This window comes from Lepidochelys kempii, chromosome 13 (genome assembly GCF_965140285.1).
Source record: "Lepidochelys kempii isolate rLepKem1 chromosome 13, rLepKem1.hap1, whole genome shotgun sequence".
Taxonomy (NCBI): Eukaryota; Metazoa; Chordata; order Testudines; family Cheloniidae; genus Lepidochelys; species Lepidochelys kempii.
In genome coordinates this window covers 1,038,353-1,062,386 of record NC_136392.1, presented here as the reverse complement: position 1 = coordinate 1,062,386, position 24,034 = coordinate 1,038,353, and the positions used below count along the sequence as shown (strand labels likewise).

The 24,034-nt window shown below is 59.2% G+C and overlaps 4 protein-coding genes across 8 annotated transcripts; 2 read left to right on the top strand and 2 right to left on the bottom strand.

The window, feature by feature from the left end:
- Window positions 1–1,142: 1,142 nt before the first annotated feature.
- On the bottom strand, window positions 1,143–6,681 carry TNNC2 (troponin C2, fast skeletal type). The gene is made up of 6 exons (XM_073309796.2): window positions 4,769–6,681; window positions 3,063–3,117; window positions 2,569–2,712; window positions 2,368–2,482; window positions 1,808–1,944; window positions 1,143–1,447 (listed from the first exon to the last, which is right to left on the bottom strand). The coding sequence occupies exons 1-6, from the start codon at window positions 4,769–4,771 to the stop codon at window positions 1,416–1,418; spliced, it is 486 nt and encodes a 161-aa protein (XP_073165897.1). The 5' UTR covers window positions 4,772–6,681; the 3' UTR covers window positions 1,143–1,415.
- A 1,282-nt stretch (window positions 6,682–7,963) lies between these two features.
- On the top strand, window positions 7,964–12,393 carry SNX21 (sorting nexin family member 21). 3 transcript variants are annotated; one of them, XM_073309773.2, is made up of 4 exons: window positions 7,964–8,254; window positions 8,912–9,193; window positions 9,890–10,335; window positions 10,587–12,393. In XM_073309773.2, exons 2-4 carry the CDS (start codon window positions 8,929–8,931, stop codon window positions 11,256–11,258), a joined length of 1,383 nt encoding a protein of 460 aa, XP_073165874.2. In that variant the 5' UTR covers window positions 7,964–8,254; window positions 8,912–8,928; the 3' UTR covers window positions 11,259–12,393. The 3 variants fall into 3 exon arrangements, with proteins under 3 accessions (XP_073165874.2, XP_073165873.1, XP_078704424.1); XM_073309772.2 differs by having other exon boundaries at window positions 8,029–8,254; window positions 9,890–10,047; XM_078848298.1 differs by lacking the exon at window positions 7,964–8,254 and adding an exon at window positions 8,261–8,611.
- Window positions 12,307–18,207, bottom strand: ACOT8 (acyl-CoA thioesterase 8). Of its 3 annotated transcripts, XM_073309776.2 has the most exons (6): window positions 17,938–18,199; window positions 17,354–17,490; window positions 15,093–15,318; window positions 14,565–14,722; window positions 12,807–12,998; window positions 12,307–12,731 (listed from the first exon to the last, which is right to left on the bottom strand). In XM_073309776.2, exons 1-6 carry the CDS (start codon window positions 18,111–18,113, stop codon window positions 12,613–12,615), a joined length of 1,008 nt encoding a protein of 335 aa, XP_073165877.2. In that variant the 5' UTR covers window positions 18,114–18,199; the 3' UTR covers window positions 12,307–12,612. The 3 variants fall into 3 exon arrangements, with proteins under 3 accessions (XP_073165877.2, XP_073165875.2, XP_073165878.2); XM_073309774.2 differs by having other exon boundaries at window positions 12,307–12,998; window positions 17,938–18,207; XM_073309777.2 differs by lacking the exon at window positions 12,807–12,998.
- Window positions 18,199–23,747, top strand: ZSWIM3 (zinc finger SWIM-type containing 3). Its single transcript, XM_073309766.2, has 2 exons — window positions 18,199–19,065; window positions 20,891–23,747. Exons 1-2 carry the CDS (start codon window positions 18,911–18,913, stop codon window positions 22,908–22,910), a joined length of 2,175 nt encoding a protein of 724 aa, XP_073165867.1. The 5' UTR covers window positions 18,199–18,910; the 3' UTR covers window positions 22,911–23,747.
- The last annotated feature ends 287 nt before the right edge of the window (window positions 23,748–24,034 follow it).

The following is a 24,034-nucleotide window of genomic DNA, read 5'->3' as shown; positions in this document are numbered from 1 at the left end:
GTGACGACAGGCCCTGCCCCCCGGCCCAAGGCCTGCCCTAGTCTGGCTGTCTCCCTCCCCACCCTGAATGATTTAGGGGCTGTTTGAAAGTGATCCTCTAAAGCACGAAGCCCCTCCATGGGGGAGGCAGTCCCCCGGGGCCATGCATGTGGCCCTGCAATGCAGGGGCTGGCCCAGGACCCGTTGGGGTGGGGCCGGCAGCCCGAGCTGTGATCGCTCTGGTGACTGGAGCAGAAGCGGTTCCTGTAAGGGAGAGCAGAGGGGGCGCTGGCATGGGGTCACTGTGCAGCCTCTCTGCCACGCCAGGCTGGTGATGGCTGCCGAGGTTCCTGGCTTGGAGGGGCTCAGTGTGACTCAGCCCCCCCAGAATAAGAGCACCCCCATGTTCCCAGCCCCTGCGCCCTGTGGGCCAGCCGTGCCCTGTGGGCCAGCCCTTCCCTGAGGTAAAGGGATTCCTCAGTGGTGCCCTGGTCCCGGGCCCTGCCCCCTCCGGCTGTCCCTGCAGCCCCACAAGGGAGGGCCTGGGTGGCCGCTTGGTTCCTGCACCGCAGCCCCTGTGCTGAGATGCAAAGCTGCCAGCGAGTGAGCTCCTCCCCTGCGGAAAATCTGAGCTCACTGCTGGCCTGGTCCCCAGCGGCCATGTGGGAAAGGCAGCCCAGAGTGCAGCCCCCTGGCCGCGCCCAGTCGACCTGAGTCCAGCTGCTCCCTGCATGCACTGGAGGCCCAGCTGCGCCCCGTGCTTGCCTGCATGAGCCCTGCCTGCCTGGCACTAACCCAGGCTGCGAGCACGGGGGGGCAGGCGCCGCTCGTCAGCGGATGGCAGCAGTCTGGGGCACAATGGCCCTGCTTGTTGAGTGGGGCGCCAGGTGCTGCTACGAGCAGTTACCAAGTGCTGTGAGCAGGGCTGCACCGGCCACACGTGGTGATACCCACCCCAGGCACTGGCAGTGGTCCCCCCACCCTGCCCCAACGCCAGTGTCATGCCCCTGGGGGGACCTCACATCCCCCCACCTGCTTCCTGCAGACTCCTCCCGGGGTGCCTGGGCTGGGGTCTCTGGCCAGAGGGTCCCCTGCCCGCTCCACTCCCCATATCAGAACCAGCTAGAATCCAGGCTCCAGCAGGTTCAAACCTTTGACCCTTTTAATGAGGCTTCAGTACTATACACAGCGTTTACAGATGGGGGAAAGGCTCTTTCCAGCCATGTGAGAGGTGAGTCCACAACCCACCAGCCCCAGGGCATGGCCACAAGGGAGCTGGTCTCGGGGAACAGTGGAACTGTACAAAGCGAGCGCTTCGCGGGGCAGGGGAGACCAGGTGCTCTGGCTGGAGGCTGCTCCCAGAGTGGGCTTGGCTTTGCTGTGCGGTGATGGAGCAGGGCTGGAAGCAGGGTCTGGCTTGCAGGAATGTCCATCCTTTACTGCACACCTTCCATCATCTTCAGGAACTCTGCAGGCACAAGCAGCCAGACACCGGGTCAGCACTGGGGAGTGGGTGCAGGGAGCTCAGGGGCTGGGTTGGGGATGGGGGGTGCAGCATGCCCGTAATGCAGCACAACGCTCACTGGCATCGGGCTATCAGGGTACCCTGGCGCCCACACCCAGCTGTGGCCCTTCTGTACGCGGGGGCATCCCTCAGCTCAGTGGAGAGGCTGGGAAGGTGGAGCACTTGGGGCTTAGGAGAGCTCTGAGCACAGATCTGCTGGGCTCAAGGTGGGCTGGGGAAGGGAGGAGCCCAGCCAAGGGTGGGGGCATGAGAGCTGCTCTGGGCAGCCCCACAAAGCCTTGGTGAGGGAGCCCTGGGCCTCACCATCAAAGTCGATGCGTCCGTCATTGTTTTTGTCCCCATCTTTCATGAGCTCCTCAATCTCCTCCTCAGTCACGCTCTCGCCAGAGGATCGGAAGATCTCGGCCAGCTCCTCGGCATCGATGTACCCGTCTGTGTTCCTGTGGGGCAGGGCATGCGGCTCTGAGCAGGGCTGGCTGGGCAGGCGGAGAGCAGGGGCGGCCAGAAACTCTGAGCCCCCGGCCTGGCCCCTGCTCTAGCAGCCGACCCACTTGGTGCAGCCAGCGCAGGAGCCTGGATGACTGAGGCTCAGGTGGAACTTGGGGCAGAGACGGGCGTCCCCTGGGCTGAAAGGGAGGCAGCAACGCTAGTCAGGGCACAGGGGTCTGTGGCCACGCGTGAGGCAGCCTGGTCAATGGCCACTGGGCCAGGGACCTTCCTGCAGCCTGCGGGGGCAGCGAGACTCAGAAGAGTTCGGCAGTGATGTGACCCCCCCACACTGAGCTGGTCACTGCAGGTCCCCGCCCCCAGCCGCGCGGGGGGAGACGCGCGTCCTCTGAGCCAGGCCGGTGGAGCTGACTCACCTGTCGAAGACGCGGAAGCACTCTGCCAGCTCCTCCTCCGACTTGCCCTTGGCATCCTCCTTCATCTGACGCACCATCATGACCAGGAACTCTTCGAAGTCGATGGTGCCGCTGCCTGCGGGAAGAAGCCGCCCTGAGGTCAGGAACCGCCAGCCCCTGCCCCCTCCCCAGGGATTGTTCCGAGAGGAAGATGCTGCTCACCATCTTCATCCACCTCCTCAATGATGGCATCCAGCTCCTCCTTGGTGGGAGTCTGCCCCAGCATGCGCATGACAGTGCCCAGCTCCTTGGTGCTGATGTCCCCGCCGCCATCCGCGTCAAACATGTCGAAGGCGGCCTTGAACTCTGCAGGACAGGCCCGAGTTAGCAGGGAGCTTGCCCAGCTCCCAGCAGCTGAGAATGATCCTCAGCTCTGCCCAGTGCCCATCGCTCTGCTCGGCTCTGGGCCCCTGGCATCCTCCGGGTACCAAGGGGTGGGCAGAGCCATGGAGACAGCCCAGTGCCCTCCCAGGCTTGGGAGTAGGATGTGCTGGTCAGGTCTATCGCCCTCTTCCCTTCCCAGGAGAGGGCAGGTCCTGCAGACAGGTCCCCTTTCTGCGTCACCCTGGGCCAGCAGCTCCTGTCCTTTCCCCTCTCTGCGGGGAGCTCTGACAGCCCCTCCTGCCCAGTGCCCAGAGGGGCTCGGTTACACTCACCCGCAATCATTTCCTCGCTGAGGAAGGACCGCGCTTCCGCCTGCTGATCCGTCGTCTGTAAGGCAAACAGAACAGCTGCTCACCCAGAGCCCCAGCCCAGGCCCTGCTGCCTCTTCTCTCAGCAGGCCAGGGGGAGCTGCCGGGTCTGTCCCCTCTCTGCAGCAGGGTGCAGGCGAGGCGGGTCCCTGAGCCACACAGACCCAGACCCCAAGGCTGAGCACAGCCCCAGCACCTGAGCTCAGAGCCATGCAATTCTGGACTCAGCCGCACGTCCCAGAGCCCTGCCACAGAGCACCTGCCACCCAGGCCACTGCCCACCGTGGTCCATGGGCATCCCATGGCCTGGGTGCCGGGCGTGTGCCAGGGAAAGGCAGGCGTGAACGTATTACATGGGATTTACACAGACCTGTCAGCTGTGCACTGTCCTGGGCGGTCCCCAACCAACCCCTGCAGGGCTGCCAAGCATCCTGTGAGCTCTGCGGCTGGCCCCGAGATCCTGCAGGCCGCGGGGAGGGGCCTGCATGAACAGGCCACTCATGGCCAGTTGCTGCTGCTGGAACCCGGCTCCCTCCCTGCCATGACCTGCCCCCAGGCTCAGCTCCAGGGGCAGCTCCCTCACTCCCCACAATCCTCTGCCCCCCCAACTCCTCTGCCTCTCTGGTCATTGGGACTGGGGGGAGCAGCCTTGCGGCTGGGCATGAGCCTGAGCGCCCGGCTCCCAGCTCTGCTGGCTGCCTGGTCACTAGCCTAGCCCAGGCTGCTCCATCGACACTTGCAGTGGGACCTGCGGGCTGGGGGTTCCCAGCCCTGGACGTGCGCGGCTATTCTTAGCAGAGACTCGGCTCCCTTTCAGGGGACCAGCGGGACGCCAGGCCCACGCACCTGTTGGGAATCGGATTGAGTTACTCCTTGAGGGCCAGGCCCAGGCAGCTGGTGGGAGCTTGCAGGCCTGCAGACGGGTGTCTTATGACCCAGAGCTCAGCTTACTGGCCAGCCTGCTGTGCTCAGCGCTGCTCCTGAATCCCAGCCAGACCTCTGCTTCCTCAGAGTCGAAATGCAGCCTCCTGCCCCCAGTGCAGCACTACCCTACCCCCAAGGGATGGGATGCTAGGACAGGGCTGCCTCAGGGCTTCCTCTCCCAGCTGAGTGAGATGGGAGCAGCCCCTGCCCATTCCTCACCCAGCCCTCTGGGCTCCTTAGTAACCGTGCCCTGTTCCACACCCCTGGGTTGGCACCGTTCAGAGGGGAGGGGGCGGGACAGTATGGGACGAAACTCTGCAAATCGCAACATCATCACCTTGTTTTCCCAAATGCCCCAACACCCCCCACCCGCAGGGACCTTGTCCCTGTAGCCCCGATCCGCCTTGATCTCATACAACCAGCCCAGCCGACTTCCCCCTGCTAACGCTCTGATCAGGAGCCGCCCTGTGCACAGCGCTCTCGCCCGCGTGCATGTTCCCATAGGCAGTGGCTCCTCCTGGAGCATAATCTCTGCCCTGCAGGACCTGACCGTCCCATGGCTCCTGTGCCAGCCTCTCCAATGGGCACACGCCTGAGCTGGCCATCTCCCAGCGGGGGAACGCACCTCCACCACGCACAGGTGCCCCCACCGTCCAGCCCGGCTCCAGCTCCCCCACTCCAGACTCTGCCAGCACAAGCCCAGGCCGCGCCATCTGCTACCAGGCTGTTCCCGCACAGGGTCTTACCATGTTGACTGGTCGCCCGGCAGCGCCCACAGACCAGAGTCACCGCAGCCTGCAACACACAGACCCCAGGAGCTTCCCCTCCGCCCCTGGCCCCCCAATTTGTACTGTCCTCAACCAACATCCTGCCTCCCAGCACCACGCCATTGGGTGTCACCGGGTGCCGCTCTTGCAGCAGCCTATCAGCTGCCTCCCGTTAGCCCTCGGCCCCTGATTGGTGCCCAGGCCATTTTACCTAATTTAGCAAAAGCTTTATTGGCCGAGCAGTGGGGATTAAGAGCAGGTCAGGGAGCCGGCGAGGAATTCGACGCCTCCAGGGGGCAGGACACTGGAGACACGGCTCCTCCCGGCTGAGCACCTGCCATGGGCTGGCCCAGGAGGGAAAGGGTCCCAGCTGGAGGCAGCTGGCTCCCTGGGAAGAGCCAAGGAAGAGCCCACGGCTGCCCGAGAAAAGGGGGCCTGAGGGGGAGAACGACCTTTTGCCTTCAGCGCAGCAAAGAAGGTGACTTCCATATGGGCCCCCAGGCTGGGGCGGGGCTGGGGAGGGCAGGGGAGTGAGCTGGGGGGCAGGGGCAGGGCAGGTAGAATGGGGGAAGGCGGATGGATAGGACAGGTGCCTGCTCCCTGTCCCAGGCCGAGAACATCTCCTGCTTTTGTGCTATAAGCTGAGGAATCCCTGTGAGCTCCAGGCCCCCCAAGTGGTGGAAGCAGCCATGCCACACGCTCTGACCCTGCCCCCGCCCAGCCTTCAACCCCCCATCCTTTCCCAGGTGCCACTGTCCCATGGCTGGCTCATCTCCCAGCCCAGCTGGGCCATGCAGCTTGGCGTATTTATCCCTTTTTCCAGATGATGTGGGGTCTCTGCCAGCCAATGTCTACAGCTATTTGGGGGGGCAGGGTTTATTCCTTGTTTCTATCCCCCTCACCCCCCAGTTCTCAGATGTCCCTGCGTCGTCCTGTCTTTCCCCCACTCCAGCGCTCCCTCTACCCCATGGCTCCCTTCCCTGCATTCCTGTAACTGGCCCCTCAGGCAGGGGCCAGAGCCCATCCTGACTGTCCTCCAAACATCTCACCCCAAGGTGCCTCCAGCCGCAGAGCGCAAGGAGCAGCAGGAACCTCCTGGCTCTGCACCCGGGGAGTGGAACGCCCTGCACTGAGAAGCCTGACATGGCAACAGAGGGGATGGGACCAGCTCGGCTGCAAGAGGCCCCGGCATGGTGGCCAAAGGGCCGGGCATGACACCTGTCTAGCACTGGGTATGCTGGAGCACGAGCCGTGCCTGAAGGCGCTGTCACAGCTCCATGGATGGACACACCGGGGAGTGCCAGCAAAGTGCCCAAGGCTCTGTCCAAGGAGGGGAGGAGGATGCCATGGGACTACAGGATCCTTGGCTTGCTTCTGGCCTTGCCAAGCCCATCCACTCCACAGCTGAGCCTGGGAGCTGGGCACAGCCCTTGGGAGAAGAGCCAGGCCTGGATTTTCTCATCCACCCAGCAAACAGCATCTTCCCCATCCTTTCTCTGGGAGCGGGCAGCAGCACAGGCCAGAGGGGAGGGCAGGAGCACATCTCCCCATGACACTCCATATACAGGCTTGCTGTGGGAGTGGAGCAGTCACTAGGGGGCTGGAGGAGAGGTTGGGAGCCCCGGCTAGGTAGCCTTGTCCTGCATGGCGGCTCAGATTCCTGGCGCCCTCTGGAGCTCTCCTGTTGTCACTCTCTTGTTTACATGGGGATCCGGTTTCCCACCCATCTAGGGAAGGGTGCTGTCCTTGGGAACACAGCAATAGCAAAAGAAGTGGAACCCCAGTCCCCTCCAACCCTGGGGGCCCATGGGAATGGCCAGGGCCAGGAATGGCTGCTTGGAGCCCAGACTGCCCCAGCCAGGCCATTCCAGACCCTGGAGTTGATGCCATGTTTACAGCCATGACTGAGAGCAGAGGGGGCACAAAGGGTCCGTGCTGGCCACTGGCGGAGGGGATGATCCAGGGACACTGCAAGGCTGGGAACTGGCACAGTCAGTGCCCAGGTGTGTGACGCTTTGGGCATCAACAAGTGTGCTACTCTGGAAGCAGGGTCATCAGCGAGAGTCCATCCCCATCCCTCTGTTCCCGCTCCCCATCCCCCCTTTGCATGCATACAGCCCTGGGGAAGGGCACAGAGCTTCCCCCAAATTCCTGTTGTGTCCCTGACGTAAATCAACCTGCGTCTGACATGGGTCCCTGCCGGCTTAGTGGAGCCGGGGCCGTTTGCACCGTCTCATTGCCTAGGGCCCCGCCCTGCTCAGGGCAGAGACCAGCACGGCCTCTGTGGTTCCACTGCCCTCTCAAACCAGCAGTGGGTCTCGGGCTTTAGGGTAGATGCTGCCCCAGGGCTGAGCCTCCTCCAGCCCTGGATGGCAGCTGAAGGGTGGCAGCCCATGGCCCGAGGAGGCAGGAGTGGGGACAGGGCCCGGGGGCACACTGGGCCCAGCTCCGAGGGAGGAGTCCGACTGATGGGAGCAGCTGAGCTGGGCTCCGTCTGATATTAATAGACATTCCTAAGAAAACCTGCCGAGGAGGGAGTGGGTGCATCTCTCTAAATAAGGAAGGGAAGCAGCTGGATCCAGGCTGGGGCTGGGAAGGATGCCCAGGCTGTGGCTGACTTCCCAGTTTGGAGAGACGCAGAGCCCTGGGGAGCCAGCAGCTTCTCACCCATGACAGGGACAGGCCTGCGGGCCCCAGGAATGGGGCTGTGAGCGTGTCTCTGTACCGTGGCCCCAGGACAGTATGTCTGCCAAACCCCTGGCACTTGCCCTCACTCTGCCAGCTGCTCGTGCCAACTGCTGAAACACTCATGTCCCTGTGGGGAGCGCATGGGAGAAGGGGGGTCCCCCTCAGGCTCAGGCTGAGCCCCCTGGTGTGTGGTGCTCCCTGAGGGTCTCTTGGATGCACTCGTGCACTGGGCAGTTTTTAGATAAACCCACCCTGGGCGGATACAGACCAGCTGGGCTGGATCTGATTCCCTGCTGATTCCCGGCACTCAGAGATACTTTGATCCAGGTTAGAGATGTGTGTAGAGAGCCCCTGGCGCTGGATCCAGATCCTGGGCATGGGACATAGAATCCTACTAGACCGAGTTAGAATCCGGACTGGGCACTCCACACACTGGGTTCGATCTGAATTGACTCTGGATTGGCTGGATGGTTGGGGGCAGGGGGGGAGAAGGCTGTTGCGGTTGGGTGCTCTGCGCACGGGGGTCCGGGGCACCCAGTGGGAGACAGGGATGGATCCGGATTGGTTGGGTGCCGTTGTGTGGCTCAGGATTAACTCCGGATTGGGCGGCGGAGGCGGATCCTGATGAGGCGCCGTGCACACAGGGGAGCCCGATCGGGATCAGCCAGCCCCCGGCTGGGCAGGATCCGGGTTCCCGGGCGGAGGCGGAGCTGCGGCGGGGAGGATCCAAGGAGGAGCCGCGGCTGAGCGGCCATCGCAATCCGGACCGCGGCCCCGGTGAGCAGCTCGGGGGCCGGGGAGCGGCTCCGGGATAGTGCGGCCCGGCCCGGCCCCCACTGACCCCCCATTTCCCGCGGGCGGCCCGGCCCCCACTGACCCCCCCATTGATGCTCCATTAACCCCCTAGCTGCCTCTGCCCCCTCCCCTTTGGCCCCCAGCTGCCCCTCCTTCCACCCAGTTACCCCCGCTCCCTCCATGGGGTACCGAGCTCGCTGCCCCGCAGCCTGGCAGCCCCTGGCTGGTGCAAGGCAGAGAGAGGGAGCAGCGACCCTGGGGCTGGGGCCGGCTCTGTGCCGGAGGGAGCGGCTGTGTCCTGGGGGGCGCGGGGCCCTGGGGGGTCTCATTTCCCCGCAGGTTTGTAGCGAAAACCACAAAGCACTTGGAGCACCGGATTGGAAGCTCCTGCCTGCACCTGTCGCCCTCCCGAACCCTGTCCTCAGCCTTGACCCCAATCCCGACCCCCCCACTGCTCAGCCTGTGCCCTCCTCCTCTGGGGTCTCCCTGGACTGTGGCAGGTGCAGAATGGCCCCCAACGCCATCTCTGACTGCTGGCCACGGTCTCACCTCTCCCTGCCCCACCCCTGGATGCAAGCGCCTTCTCCCACGCAGGCCTGGTTCATTGCCCCCCTTCCTGACCAGCCTCTCCTCCTGCAGCTGCTGAGCCGAGCCCCATGGCCTCCCGCCTCCTGCACCGGCTGCGGCATGCCCTGGCTGGAGAGGGCGAGGGTGACCGGGAGGGACACGGCGGAGGCGGCTCAGAGGCGGAGGAATTCCCAGAGAGCTCCGAACTGGAGGACGACACGGACGGGCTGTCCACGCGGCTCAGCGGCACCCTGAGCTTCACCAGTAATGAGGAGGAGGAGGAGGAGAATGAGGAGGATGCCGCTAGCCAGGAGCTGGGGCTGCCCAAGAACCCCGGAGCCATGGAGAATGGAGGCAGGTGCCAGGGTCCCCTAGTTACTCGGGTCTGGGGTGGGGGTGCTGGCCCAGCCAAGACCCTTTTCTGCTGGGGTGGGGATGGAGGCTCTGTTATTCCAGTAGCGCTGGCAAGGCCCAGCCGTGGGCCCCTCGTGCTAGGTGCTGTATAAACCCAGAACAAAGGCAGCCCCAAGGAGCGTCCAGTCTGAGTGCATGAGGAGACAACAGCTGCCGGGGGAGCACGAGGAACCAGCGAGACCACACCGGCCAGCCTGATGGACAGTGGGCTCAGCCAGCCTGCCGTCAAGTTGGTTGTAGGCCCCACAGCGTGTGCCTGGGAAGGCAGCATGGGGGAATGTGGGCTGGCATGAGGGGCCAGTGCCAATGGACTGCCCACGCCTGCGCCCAACAGGGAGCCCTGCACTCCCCAGGCCTCTCTCTGCAGGAGGGGCCCCGGGCCACTGGGGGCCCCGGGCCACTGGGGGCCCCGGGCCACTGGGGGCCCCGGGCCACTGGGGGCCCCGGGCCACTGGGGGCCCCGGGCCACTGGGGGCCCCGGGCCACTGGGGGCCCCGGGCCACTGGGGGCCCCGGGCCACTGGGGGCCCCGGGCCACTGGGGGCCCCGGGCCACTGGGGGCGAGCCCTCCCCCTCCCTCTCCCTTTACCAGGGTGGCTGGCCTGCGGGGTGAGCGCTTGGCTTGTCTCCGGTGCAGATCAGAGCCCTGCTCCAGCTGAGCACCTGGGCAGTAACCTACTGACACGCCAGCTCCACGACTTCTGGAGGAGATCGCGCAGCAGCCTGGCTCCCCAGCGCCTGCTCTTTGAGGTCACCAGCGCCAGCGTTGTCAGTGAGCGCTCCTCCAAATACGTGGTGAGTGACACTGGCCGCGGGGGCCAGGCTGGGACTCTGGAGGGGGAGACGGGGTACGGGCTGCCCAATCCTGTGGGTGCTGGATGCCCCCTGCTCCTCCCACCCAAGCACGCCACTCATGAAAAGTGCTTGGGTCCCAAGACGCTTGGGTCCCAAGACCCTTGGGAGTGTGCCGTCCCCGTTGGACGGAGAGGGAGGGCAAGGCGACCGGGGGGGGCTGGAGCTGATTCTTGTCTCTGTCTCTCCCTGTGCTGCTCGGATGGCGCTGGCGGCTCAGACGAGCCTCAGGTAACTCTTGCTGCTGTTACCCAGCCTGCTCCCCTCCCCCTGCTCCCGCCAGCCCTTCCCTGCCCCAGGCAGAGCCACCAGGAGGTCTCTGCTGCCTGTCCCCTTCCCCAGCGCGTGCACCCGGCTGCGATCGGTTCGCTGCGCCGCCGTCCGCAGCGTTCCCCTCCCGCGTGCTGAGTCTGGGGGCAGGCAGATCCTGGAGAGCCTGTGCACCCCAGCTGCTTCTCGCTCACGGCCCTGCTCTCCCACAGCTCTACACCGTCTACCTGATCCGCTCCGGACAGTTTGACAAGGCCCCGGCCGCTATTGCCCGGCGCTACTCGGACTTCGAGAGACTGAACCGGCGCCTGCGTCACCGGTTTGGCTGCGACATGGCAGGCGTCTCCTTCCCCAGGAAGAGGCTACGCAAGAACTTCACAGCAGAAACCATCGCCAAGCGGAGCCGGGCCTTTGAGCAGTTCCTGTCCCACCTGCACTCCATCACTGAGATCCGCCGCTCCTCCGACTTCCTGGAGTTCTTCTTCCTGCATGACCTGCAGGCAGCACAGCGCCTCACCTGCAGCGGCATGTACCGCGAGGCCCTGGCCACCTGGAGCAACGCCTACCAGCTCCAGGACAAGCTGGGCGTCTGCAACTCGGGCCGCTTCCTCCTCACGCTGGCTGGCCTGGTGGTTTGTCACCAGGAGCTGGACGAGCTGAGCGAGGCTCATCGCTACTGCGAGCAGGCTCTGCAGCTCCTGGAGGCCCAAGACAGCCACTCCTTGCTGGAGCCCTTCCTTCAGGCGCACGTCCACCTGTCCTGGAAGGTGGGGAAAGACAAGCGCCAGTCGGAGGCCAGGCTGCAGGGGCTGCAAGGAACTGGGGTGGCTCTCCAGCAGCAGCCCACCCTGAAGGAGTTCTTGATCAAGGAGGCTTTGGACTGAGTGCCCAGGCCCCCAGCACTGGGACTGGGCGGGGACCGAGCAGCGTGGGTCTCGAGGAAGGAGGCTGCATTGTCCATGGGGACTGGAAGAGCAGCAGCGGCTGTAGATCAGGGATGGGGTGTGTCTTGAGCCTAGGCCTAGAGTGGTAGAGGGGGAGCTGCAGGTCAGGCTGAGTGTGCAGTGGCAGGGCTTTGTCTGTATGGTGCAGGGGGGAGAGCGGGACACTGGCAGAGGGGTGGCCCTGGACTGGCCCAGCACCTGCCTGTCCTGGGACCTGTTCTCTTGGAAATGTGCTTCTCCAAGGATGTGAAATGGCCCGTCCCCCAGTGCTGGGCGTGCAGCCTCCCTGGTGCCAGGTCGACTCCTGGCTCCCTTAGGGGAGGGAGCTGCTGCTGGGCCATATTGATACAGTACTAAAGGGATTCGCTGGCGCCAGGCAGAGTCTGGGGCTCTCCTTGGGAACTTTTAACAATACTTGAAGACTTGGTAGGAAAAGGGACCGAGACTCCCCAGAGTGTGTTCAGATTAATCCTCCCCTGGCCCCATTGCAAGGAGACAGCTCTCCAGCCTTTCAGCAACAACCCTAGGGGCCAGGGCAGCAGCGGGGGCTGGGAGGAGAGATCCCCAGGACCCACCGTGCCTTGTGCTTTGGCTGAGAGGTGAAGACAGTCAGTCCGTCCTTCTCCTCCTCCCCCTCTACCAGGCCTTACTGTGCTAGGCTACTGCGGGAGTGGCTGAGACTCCCCTGGGGCCTCTCAAAGCCTGCCCAGCCTGCAGGGAGAGCGAGAGCAGAAGCTGCAGCCAAGCCACTGGGGCTGGGGAGGAGAACTGAGAAAGGGAAGCTGCAAGGGCTCTGCAGCAGCTTTCTTCCCTGGCCCAGCCAGAGATGCCCTGCAGCCTGAGCTCCAGCCCCACGCTCTCCTCATACCCCTCTGGGTCTCTGCCCCTCCTCCAAGGCCCCAGGGGCTCCCTTCTGAGTAGGTCATAGCCCCAGCAGGGTGCTACTCCAGAGCAGATGTCTAAATGCCATGGAGGGACTGAGTCTGGGTGGGCCATGGAGGCTTTATTAGAGGGAGGCGGGGGACAGTGTCTGACAGGCCGCTCTAATCAACAGTCAATAAAACAGATATTCCCACGGCTGCTGTGACTGCGTGGTCCCTCTGGTGCAGCCCTGGGCGGTTGCAGTCTGGGCTGAGGCTTCCAGCAGCACGGAGCTCCTGCTGGCCTGAGGCTTCTTTCCACTCCTGCCCCAGATCTTGGTCATGCCCATCTTCGCGCAGGGGCCCAGCACTGCCAGCTGCCCAGCCTGCACCCCCAGAGCAGGGGTGGATGTGGCTGCTGCTGACTTGTCCAGCTACAGTTTGCTCTCAGCTGGGCTCTGCGTCACCCTGATGACTCCTTCCTGCGCGCAGGTGACAGCCAGGACTCCATCCCTGCGCCACAGCCGCCCATGCACCAGCCCTCGGCACCCACCTGCCCGGGAGAGAGAGCATCCATTATCCTGTGGCCAAGCAGCTCCCCAGCACCTGCAGCAGGGGGAGGACTTACCGGCCCAGGGGCTCTCACACTCGTACAGCATCCAGTGGTCAGCGCGGAAGGGGGCGTGGAACCACATGGAGTGGTCGAGGGACACCATGAACTTGACAGGATGCTGCCGGTGCGGGAGCAGAGCTGTGCCCAGGAAGGCATAGTCGGAGATGTAGGCAGCCACGCAGCAGTGCAACTTCATATCACACTCCCCTGCCAAGCAACCAGAACCCAGCCTCAGAGTTCAGAGATGAGCCCGGTCGTGCCACGCTCGTCCTCGCGGAGTGGGTGCCTTGGGGAAACGTCTGTGGAGCTGCTGAGGGTTCAGCTCCCCTGAGGGGTGTATACTATACACTATACCTGGCCACTGAGCTGATGAGCACAGTGAATGAGCCAGCAGCTACAAAAGGTGAGTCCCTGCTGCACCCGAACTGTTGGCCTGTCCTGGGTTAGGGAGGCAGTGGGGCTGTGCACACAGGCCATCACAGGCTTGGGAGCAAGAGGTGGGAGATCACCGGCAGCTCTCCCCCGCCCAGAACACGGACTCAGCAGTGAGGCTACACCCAGCCTTGACCGGGCCTGCCCCTTCATTCCAGGTGTGGGCGGGCAGGCTCAGCAAGGCAGATCCAAGTGTGGAGGGGCTTAGTGTGTGTGAATGGGGGGATCCAGGTGTGGGTGGCTCCGTGGGAGACCTGGATGCACAGGGGCTTGTCGCAGGGTTTTGAATGCAATGGCACTCTGCAGGGGAGTCCAGGTGAAGGTAGTTGGGGCTCAGCAAGGGGGTCTGGATGTGGGGAGGGGGAATAGAGCTCAGCAGGGGGGTTGGTGTGGGAGGAGCAGTGGGGGATCCAGGTGCAACTGGTTGGGCTTAGTGGGGTGGGAATCTGGGTGGCTCGTCGGGGTGGTCTGGGGGGAGTGGGGCTCATCAGGGTGCAGGGGTACTGAGTGCTGGTGGGTGAGGCTCAGCGGGAGGGTCCGGGTATGAGGATGTCTGGGTGCACGGGTGTTGGGCAGATGGGGGAGCAGCTCCCTGTACAGGGATCCCTCCCCCTGCAGCTAAGGAGCGACAGGTGCAGGAAGCAGAGGGGGGAATTTACAGAGCTTCCTGTACCTGGGGGAGAAATCTGGGAATGGGTCTGACCTAGCCCTGGATGCCGTGCAGGGAAAGAGGAAGTCCCATCCTCCCCAGCCAGAACTAGCAGCTGAGCCAGGCGCAGGGTAGGCGCCACCAGCCAGGTCTTCCCTAGTCTCACCCTCTGCCCCACAGTGATTTACCTGGGCACTTGAAACATACTGCTGTGGGAGTCACGTGACTGCTCTTTTGGCTTCCCTTTGCTTCCCCATCAGAGTCATTTTTCTGCAGGGAAGCATGTACAGTGGTGCAGAATTCCCCCAGGAGTCAGCTTCTCTGTAAAGCTCCAGACCTACATCTTGGCTGTGTGGCCAAAGAGCCTCAGGCCTCTGCCAAGGGGCACTTATCTGGCCACCCCAAGGTAGCGGCAGTTACCAATTGCATTGCAGCACTTGGCCCTTAGGATGAAATCCAGTGTCATTATCCCCATGTTACAAAGGGGGACACTGGCAAGTGTTGACTAGAACTTGCTCACGGCCACAGAATGAGTCCATGGCAGAGCTGGGTACAGGCCACAGGAGTTCTTGGCTGCCATTCCCTGCTCACCTACTAGGCAGCAGAGTCTTTCTGGGAGCCTGGAGGAAGTAAGGGGATGCTCTGGGCGTGCATGCCGGAAGCAGGTACTTAGTCCTTGACACAGGACTTACCAATGTAGCCTCGTGCCCGAACCCAGAGCAGCTGCTTGGGCTCCTGAGACAGCTGGCAGAACGTCTTTGACGGGCTCACAGGCTTGATCTCAACCGGTACCTCCTGGGCCAGGATCTTGTTGAGTCCCAGCCTGTATTTCTCCACCAAATTGGGATCCCTTTAGACAACAAACACAGTGACACTAGTGCTAGATTTCCAGCAAGAGCTGCTGTAGTGACGTCAGGGCTACAAGGGCAGCCCACTAGCCAAGTTGATTTGGGGGGGAATCCCCACATCGGCTGCAGTATGTCCGCTCACAGCCCCAGGATGGAGGTGCTCTGGCAGAGCTTTCAGGGAGCTTCCCATTGCCAGACAATCACACAGTCACTCTCCTCTGCTGAAGCTGGACCCATCTCTCGGGAGGTGGGTTTCCTCCCTCTGGGCTGACTCTGTTTAGCAAGCTGTGAGAGCTGCCTCTCCCCAACCATTCCCCAGCACACACAAATGAGGGCAGAAACTGCTGCCCTGCTTCCTCTCCGTTCACTCACTGCAGGTATTTCTGAATTAGCTCTTCTTGAGACAGCAGCTCCTCCGGGGGTGGCACAGTGGGCATGGTGAACTGGTGCTGCACAGGGCTCTCCTGGGTCTGCTGGAAGGAGGCCTGGCAGATGAGGATTGGCTTCCCATGCTGAATGGCCTTCACTGAGCGAACAGAGAAGCTCTTCCCTGTGCGTGTGCGCTCCACCTGGTATAGAACCGGCACCGTAGGATCCCCTGGAACAGGGAAAGGCCGTGTGACATAGAGCAACATCTCACTCCTAGCTACCCAAGGGCAGCGCCGAGCACCTGAGCGCTAACAGCTGCTGTTTGAAGGGGATAACATTTACAGAAGAAGGGACCCTCTGCCTGGCCCCCATCATCTGCATTAAGATCAGGACTTGAATCCAGAGCTGCCTTGGAAGCTACCAGGCTGATACCGCCTTGGGTGAGTTTCCTACCCAAGGATCCCTCAGTGAGGAGCAGTTTCCTAAGGCGTTCCCATGAGGACTCTTTGCTGCTGCCAATGTCTGCTTCAGGCTCACAGTCCCTGGAGGGGATTGGCTTTGCTGGGTGACTAACACACAGAGCAGTGCACTAATTCCCACCACCCCTGAGCTCAGGCACTTTACCCATTTTACAGCTGTATAAAACAAGGCAGAGAAGTGATTTGCAATATGAAATCCCAAACCCGCCACAGATAGGTGCTGTTCCTCCAACCAGTAAAGGGCCCCAGACCTGGATGACTCTGAAGATCACGTATCATACTTCAGCTTACTCTGCATGTACTGGCAAGAGAAGCTCCCTCACTTTACCCCAGCAACAGCTGGGCACTGCACCCAGATCGGAACACCCAGGGGGCTCCACCAGTTCCTACTAGTGACCTCAATATCCTCCCCCACCACACTACAGTGACTCCAGGTGAAGTGTTGCCTGGAGCATCCTTGGCAGATTAGCCAGGCAACCTTTTATTGTAGGTAAGTTCGTATACAGTGCTTGTCACCGTAGTATCGGAGCACCTTCCAGTCCTTCATTAAGTGACATGACTTATGTCATGTAGTAATAGTTCTCTCATCCTCTGACCCCCCAGGGAATAGGTGTCTTGTTTCTGCAGCTACAGACAGTAACTCTTCGCTTAATGTTGTAGTTATGTTCCTGAAAAATGCTACTTTAAGCAAAATGATGTTAAGCAAGTCCAATTTCCCCATAAGAATTAATGTAAATAGTGGGGTTAGGTTCCAGGGAAATTTTTTTTCTCCAGACAAAATAAATATATACACACACACAGTATAAGTTTTAAATAAATAATTGAACACTGTACACAGCAATGATGATTGTGAAGCTTGGTTGAGGTGGTGAAGTCAGAGAGTGGGGGGATATTTCCCAGGGAATGCCTTACTGCTAAATGATGAACTAGCATTCAGCTGAGCCCTAAGGGTTTACACGTTGTTAACGTATCCTCACACCCGACAAGGCAGCATGAATGGAGGGAAGAGGCACAACAGATGCATAGCAGTGGCTGCAAACATTCCCTGCGGAAACTGAACAGTGATGAAGAACCCACGCTATCCCACTAGAGCACACCACTCCCTCCACTTTCCAACGTGCCGGGGGGAGGGGATTGTGTGTGTGAGAGCACCACACATAGTGTGTGCGTCTGTGTGTGAGAGAGAGAGACGTGCATTGCCCCTTTAAGTACGCTGACTGCACTGTAAGTACACCGCCCTTTTAAGCAGATCAGCAAATTGACAAAGCAGCTGCTGCCAGCAAGCTCCCTCCCTCTTGAGCCCTGTCATGTGTCATCTCTGTGGAGATGGGGTGTAGGAGTGGGGGGAGAGGAGCAGCAGAAAGGAGACACCCTGACATCAGCACCCATTCCCCCTCCCCCCCCGGGCTGCACGCCAAGCGGGAGGCTGGGGAGCAGCACAGGGCAGTGGAGGGAGGGATGGCTGAACAGGGAACCCAGGGGAGCTGATGGGGGGCTGCCGGCCCACCCTGGTTCCAAGTCCCCAGCGCCAAGGGGCTGCTCTCCCTGCGAGCAGTGGACAAAACAGCCGGCTGCCAAACAACGTTACAGGGGAGCCTTGCGCAACTTTAAACGAGCCGCGTTCCCTCATAGGTCAGCGACACCGGAACACCCTTAACCGGGAGCAGCCACTGGTCGCTCTTTGTGCTAGGGCAGCGCGGTCAAGGTCAAGGAAATGCCCCTTGCACTTGGACCGGCGCCATCCCCCGGCCGGAGCGCGCTCTGGCTTCCCCAGGTCGCGTTTACCTGCTCGCACGAAGTAACAGTGCAGGGAGTGGGCGTGGACGTCCTCGCCCACCGCCTTGGCGGCCGCCACCAGAGCCTGGCCCACGATCTGCCCGCCGAAGAGCCGCCGCGTGGCGGGGACCCAGTAGTGCCGCCCTCTGCGGGGACAGGAACGAGGCGGAGATCAGCCCCGGGGCACTGCCCCGTGGCGTTTCCCGCCGGCGGGGGACCAGGCGGAGCGGCTCTCCGGTCCGCGCTCGCTGGCCGGCCGCTTCCCGGCCGCGCGGGGGGGCGCTCCGGGGCGGGGCAGGGGGCCCCGGGGCAGGGGGGCGCGGTGGGGGCAGGGGAAGCCCTGGGGGAGACGCCACGCGGCGATTCCCCGCTCTCCGGCGGCGCGGGCGGCGGGGGGGGGGCGCGGAGGCCGCGCGGGGGGCGCTCCGGGGCGGGGAGGGCGGGGGGCCCCGGGGCAGGGAGGCGCGGGGGGGGGGGGGCCGGGGGAGACGCCACGCGGCGATTCCCCGCTCTCCGGGGGCGCGGGCGGCGGGGGGGGGGGACGCGGAGGCCGCGCGGGCGGCGGGGGCCCCGGGGAGCGGCGCCGCCGGCACCTGAACAGGTCCAGGTCCAGGGGCTCCAGGCTGAGGACGCTGGTGACCAGGACGCTGCGCAGGTCGCCGGCGGGCGCCGGTTGCCCCGCATCGGGCCGGTCCCCGCTCCCGGGAGACTCGGCTCTGGCCCCCGCCGCTGGAACCCGGAAGCCGCCGGCGCTCGCGGGGGCCGCCATCTTCTTTAGTCACGTGACGCGAAGTCCACCCAGAAACGACCTCCAAAGGCGGGCTGCTATAGGCGTTAACACGAATGCACCCGCTGATTGGCTGCAGGAGCTGCCCATCATCCTGTACATCCGGTATCTTCTTGAAGAAGCGGGAAGTACCCGCCTAAGATATGGGGGCGGGACGTGCGATCTTATTGGACTGCTCAATTGTCAGTCACTTGTCACGTGATCCCCAAGTTCTGTGTTGCTTGGTGAGGCTGCTGTCAATCTGGGATCATAGCCGCTGATTGGCCAATTCGCTGAGGAGGGCGGTGGCTGTGGCTGGGTTAATATGAGCTGAGCTGGCTCACGTACCGTCTCCATCTTCATCAGCAGCTGTAGAGGCAGGTGGGGCTCGGTCCCCGCCCCCGCGTGAGCCCCAGCGCAGGGCGAGGGGCTCTTTTGCCTGCCCAGGCCGTGCTGGGCGCTGGGCCCATTGCAGGCAAGGGGGAGCCGGGCTGGGTGAACCCAGCTGGGGCCTGGGGCGGCGCCCAGCGAAGGGGCTGCCGGGGTGGCATGGGGAGCAGAGAGGGTTAAGCTCAGTGGCGGCTCGGGGGGCTGGGGAGAAGTCCAGGAGTCCGAGAAGGGTTACAGAGGCCCTGGCTCTGAGGCGCGCGGGACGTTGCCCGCAGGAGACGCTGAGGTGTGTGGCATGCTGTGCAGCAAAGCTGGAGCTCTTCTAGCGCCGTCATGTTCCAGCCCTAAACTTGGGGCGAGGCTCGGAGCCTAGGCGTGGCGACAGGGCACATGCAGGGGACTGAAGAGCCATGGAAGTTGGCTCATGCTTTAGAAACTATGATGACTTCAAGGAGTGTTTCAGCACTTACAAGAAAGAGAACAAGTGTCACTATGGCTTAAAGAACTGTGTCTCTGTCCGCTTTTACAACCGGAAACATGGGACCAGCATCCGCGAGGACATCACGTAAGGCTCTTTGTGCTCTAGGGGTGGGAGGGAAGGGGGCCTCAGGCACTTATGAAAATACTCTCCTGTTTCCTGAGGTAAGACCAAGATCCTTCCTGACCCACCTGTGGTCATTAAAGATCCTCTGACCTTCTACCAGGGATAGGATATTAACCGTAGTGCCCGGCCAAGTCCCAGCACAGGGTCAGTCTGTGCTGCCTAACTAAATAGCTTCTGCAGTCTACATTGGAAATGGGGTTCTTTTTCACTTTTTGTCTGAAACTGCCATGCAGTGTTACCATATGTAGTTAAATAGCTGCCTTGGTCCATCCCAGAGGTGGATGTGCTTCACTGGAGAAGAAGTGGATCCTTTGAGAAGTGTTTTGGGACAATAACAATACCCAACTCTTCTCTGCACTTATTAGTAGATCTCAACATGCTTTACAAAGGAGGTCAGTGTGACTATCACTGTTTTATAGAATGGGAAACTGAGGCACTGATCAAGGAGATGTCATGCCCAAGGGTCACCCAGCAGGCTAGTGACAGAACGAAAAATGGAACCCAGGTCTCCTGAGGCCTAGTCTGGTGCTCTAGCCACTAGGCATGAGAGTTATTTGTACCTGTTTGAAGTGATCAGTTGTGGCTGTGTCACATCGTCCTTAAAAATCATGGGCCAGATTTTCAAATTTGTGTGTGCTTAAGTTAAATGCAAATACCAGTATGCAGGCACTCATTGGCTATCTGTCATACTTGCCAGTTTCAAACTCTCATCCTATTTTGAGTCAACATTAATTTCACACCTTCACCTTTTACTAATGTCTTTTTGGCTAGTACCTATCTCCTCCCATAATATACTCTCTCTCTCTCTTTCCCCTTAGTTCCTCTGGTAGTATTCCCTCATTTTGCGTTTTTTGTTGTTCATAGTTCTTTCCCTGTTGCCTGAACTGATTGATTGTTAGTTTGAGGGCATGCTCACCCCCTCTCCCTCGCCTGCCTGCCTTTCATTTCCAGGACAGCCTTTTTAACCTTGATCGGTGAGCTGATGACTTGTGAGACCATACAGGCTAACTTTTATTTCTTGCAATTTTCTTTTTCTGAGGAACTGTCTGTTGTGTGCCTTAATTAGTGTCTATTAGCATTCCCCAGTCACCTTCACACTAATGGGTTTTAGTATTGCCTTCCATTGCACCTTACTTAAGGTCTGATTATACAGGTCTTACTTATGTGAGCAGCCCTATTGAAGTAATGGGCCCAATTTGCCGTCTTTATAAGTTAGTGGAGTCACTCATGTGAATAAAAGGCTGAATGATCAGACTCCAGTTCCTTAATTCCTCCAAACTTGCGTTCTTGAAACATAAATTCCTGATGCATGATAGGAAATGCTTCCTTACTATGTTGAACTAAAGTAACTTGTCATCTGCTCCTCTTGTTGCAGAAGACAGCTGTAGGAGTGATTTGGGCTGCAAAGGAATATAATAAGAGCAAATAAAATTTCCTGAAGTGATCATGTCAGTGATATGCTTTGACCTTGCCACCTCCGAGGACTGGGAGTGTCTGAGACCAATTGCAGAGGATTAGTCAGAGATGGAGATTTCAGTCTAACCCAAGACAGTGATCAAACATTATAAGTATCACTTTAGCCTCTTCTTTCTTGACCTGTATGTAGAACACTAGCCATATTCGGTGAAATCATTTCATCCTAACATCTCCTATTATGGTGATATGTGCTTGTCATGCAGTCCTTGGCTACAGTGTTGGCATGTCAGAGAGGGAGATGGCTCTGCACCAGTACTGTTTGGTCAGACTACGTTCTGTTCCATTGCTAACTGTCTCTCCACTTCCCCAGGTTCATCCAGGTGAAGTTTGGCTGTGTCCGGACACGGGAATACAGTAAGAAGAGGAAACCACAGCCCAGCTTGTGCCCAGCTTTTTTTGTCCTGCAGTATAATGAGGAAATAGACCGGCTGGTGATTACTGAACTGAACAGTAATCACATCCATGTAGACCCGGGGGGAACTTCCTTGTCCCGTACTAGCTCTTCTCTAGTGACGAGAACCACAACCAAAATTGCAAGTTGCATGGCAGATGGCAGCCCTGCAACAAAACTGCGTAGACAACAATCAAGAGAGGCAGAAGCCACTGTAACAGTCAGTGAGGAGTGTGTGATGGCTGACATGACTTTGAATGGGTCACCTGCTCCACTTAGCAAGGTTGCTATGCAACCTGAGGCAGTGAAGGAAAGTGTCTCAACTTCAGCTTTAGTCAGAATTGCAGAGGTCATGAAAAACTTCCTGAGAGTGGACATGGGCTCATTGGCCTCTATTAGCGTGGGCAGCAACCAGGACCTAGACAGACTGAACTTCCAGACCAGCAAGATGAGGAGCCTGTTTGTCAAATTTCCTGAGAGCCTTTTGTTGCACAGGGTGCAGAGTGAGAGAGGACATGTGCTTTATGCCTTCCTTGTGGAGAGTAAGGACCGAGTAGGGAAGATGGTGCACTTCGCTGTCCTGAAGGAGGACACCGGTGAGAATGTAAGCAAAATGCTGACTGTCTTCAAAGAGTTCAATCCTGAGTGGCAGAAGGTCAAGGTGGTCTTTGTGGACATGTCTTTCCTTCACAAAGCCACCATGCAGGAGCTCTTCCCCTCAACCCAGGTGCTTCTCTCTGTCTACCACACTGTCAGATTCCTTGAGAAGAAAGTAAAGGAAACAGTGGCCACTGTTTCCTTCAAGCATAAACTGAAGTTGGCTTTGAGGGAGGTGGTTTTTTCCACCTCAAATGCAAATCTAGACATCTTGTCTCAGCTGGTAAAGCGCTTGGTGGACAAAGAGTTGTACAACTATCTTCAGGCCAATTGGTTCTCCTGTGAGATGCTGTGGTACATGCATGCAAAGAAGGGCCTTCATTCCTGCAGCACCTACGTAGACAGTCTGGATCTCATCACTCATAAAATATCCAGTCTCTTCAACAAGCAGTTGTCCCTGGAGACCAGCATCCTTCACTTTGTTGAATATGCTGACTGCTTCAATACCAAAGGTCTGGAAAACCTGAACCAGGGTTTCTCAAGTGTTGAAGAAGAGAATCAAAGCAAACGTGTGGAAAAGCCGAAGGTGCGTACCCGTGCCTCCATGAAACGTACCCCTGTTGCTGCCTCACAGCCCCAAAACAAATGTCCTGAACCGCCCAACCAACTTGCCAAACAGAAACCTGCAAATACCCCAGGCACCATGCTGGCAGCAATCCGAGAGAGTTGCACAGACCTAGGCTACCAGCTGTGTCTGAATGAGTGGGAGGTGGTGCAGAAGTCAACTCAGCTCATTAATGTCCTGAAAGACAATATTGTGGTTCAGCTGCTAGAAGACACACACCAGGTCAGCAAAGACTGCAAGAACTGCAGCTGTTACTTCCACTGCCGGTACCAGCTCCCCTGCAGGCACATCCTGTCTGTGCTGCATGCCAACAAGAAGGCTGTGGAGGAAGCTATGGTATGCAAGCGTTGGCAGAAGAAGTACCAGCACCTTTCAGTCTTGGGAGATAACCTCCTAGATGATATTGGGCCCTCAATGGGTAGCCAACCAGCAGCAGAAGAAGAAAGATATGACAAAATCCAGTCCCTCAGCAAGGAGCTTGCTAATCTCCTGATGCAGTGTGATGGGGAAGAGCTAGAGGAGCGCAGCTCCACACTCAAAATGATTGTGGATATCTGGGCTAAATCCTCAGAGCCAGTGGAGGCTGGGAAATGCTCTACCTTCAGAAATGTGGGGGACTTGCCATTTCTTTGGGTAAAGCAGGAGGAAATAGAAATGGAGGATGCAGGTGCAACCTCTGAGAGATCATTGACAGGTACCAACATGTTCCTGATTTGAAATGCCAGACGTTCTCGATTCAAACTTGGAGATTCAACAAGCTGTTAGTGGGAGCTGATGGTTTAATCCTCTCCCAGCCTCTTATGGTTCTCTCCCCATTCCCTGTCCCAGGAGACTCAGGGTTAACTGTTAACTTCCAAGACTGTTGAAGATCTCAGTAATAAACTTGAGACTTTCCTGTGTGCTCGTGTGTCTTCTCGGACTAGCCATGTTGTGGGTTTCGTTTTGGTTTGGTTTTTCTGGTAAGAGATTATAGCTGGCTAGAAGATGGCAATTCCCACTTGCCAAGTACATGCTAGGTGTCTATGTAAGAACCTCAGGGCTGCTGAAGTCAAGCCAGTAGTGCTCCCTGTGGGATGGTCTCCTTAGCCCAGTCATCTGCCACAGAGGCCTGAAAACTAAGCTGAACCTGGTATAGAGGGCCTTACACTCAAAACCTGGTTATAGTGATTAAAATGAATAAGTTTCCTAACTCACTACTTTGATTTCTGAAAACTAATTCTTGGTTTTTAAATTTGGGGTGAACTTGTTCTCATTCCTTGCTGTGGTAAGACTTCAAAAAGGAAAAAAAAGTACTTGGCTTTGAACAGGCAGAGATGCAAGTCCAGCTGCCTTCCTCCCTACATCCTCTGCTGTGCACTATTTCAGGGCTGTGCCCTGCTCTCCTCTAAATAGCAGCTGGAAGAAAGTGCAATAATGAGTTTATGGTTTGTATGTTGCTGTTTGTGCTGAGACCACTGCAAGCAGTGGTCAGTTCGCTGCTGTGTATTTAGACCAAATTAATTGTTAAAATATGGTTCTGACTTTGTTTTGTCATTAAATTTGTTTTCCATTTTGTCTTGGGCCATACCCTGTCCTTCATGCTTGGCTTAAAATGCTTCTTTGCTTATAGTCCCATAGTGGTTTCTAACCAAAAGCATGTAAAGTAGTGCTGAGGCAGCTATCATCTCCAGTCTTTGAACTTCAGCCCTATAAACATGAAATATGTGCCTTCCTTGATTGTATTCAATGTGGTAGTGTCCAAGGGGAAGTGGCTTGGGAGCTCTGGGTGGAAGGGTTGTTTTTCCCACCATTACAATTTAATGTTAATGTAATATCTTTGTATACAAATAACTTACTTAATT

Excerpts from the sequence above, each read along its gene's own strand:
- TNNC2 (XM_073309796.2), bottom strand. Across the intron at positions 2,483-2,568 it reads TGAGGAGGTGGATGAAGATG|GCAGCGGCACCATCGACTTC; the intron begins GTGAGCAGCATC and ends TTCTTCCCGCAG. Across the intron at positions 1,448-1,807 it reads CGGACGCATCGACTTTGATG|AGTTCCTGAAGATGATGGAA; the intron begins GTGAGGCCCAGG and ends TTGTGCCTGCAG.
- SNX21 (XM_073309773.2), top strand. The coding sequence starts at position 8,929 with ATGGCCTCCCGCCTCCTGCACCGGCTGCGGCATGCCCTGGCTGGAGAG. Across the intron at positions 9,194-9,889 it reads CGGAGCCATGGAGAATGGAG|ATCAGAGCCCTGCTCCAGCT; the intron begins GCAGGTGCCAGG and ends TCTCCGGTGCAG. Across the intron at positions 10,336-10,586 it reads GCGGCTCAGACGAGCCTCAG|CTCTACACCGTCTACCTGAT; the intron begins GTAACTCTTGCT and ends GCTCTCCCACAG.
- ACOT8 (XM_073309774.2), bottom strand. The coding sequence starts at position 18,113 with ATGGCGGCCCCCGCGAGCGCCGGCGGCTTCCGGGTTCCAGCGGCGGGG. Across the intron at positions 15,319-17,353 it reads CTGTTACTTCGTGCGAGCAG|GGGATCCTACGGTGCCGGTT; the intron begins GTAAACGCGACC and ends TCCCTGTTCCAG. Across the intron at positions 12,999-14,564 it reads TCGGGCACGAGGCTACATTG|GGGAGTGTGATATGAAGTTG; the intron begins GTAAGTCCTGTG and ends GTTGCTTGGCAG.
- ZSWIM3 (XM_073309766.2), top strand. The coding sequence starts at position 18,911 with ATGGAAGTTGGCTCATGCTTTAGAAACTATGATGACTTCAAGGAGTGT. Across the intron at positions 19,066-20,890 it reads AGCATCCGCGAGGACATCAC|GTTCATCCAGGTGAAGTTTG; the intron begins GTAAGGCTCTTT and ends CCACTTCCCCAG.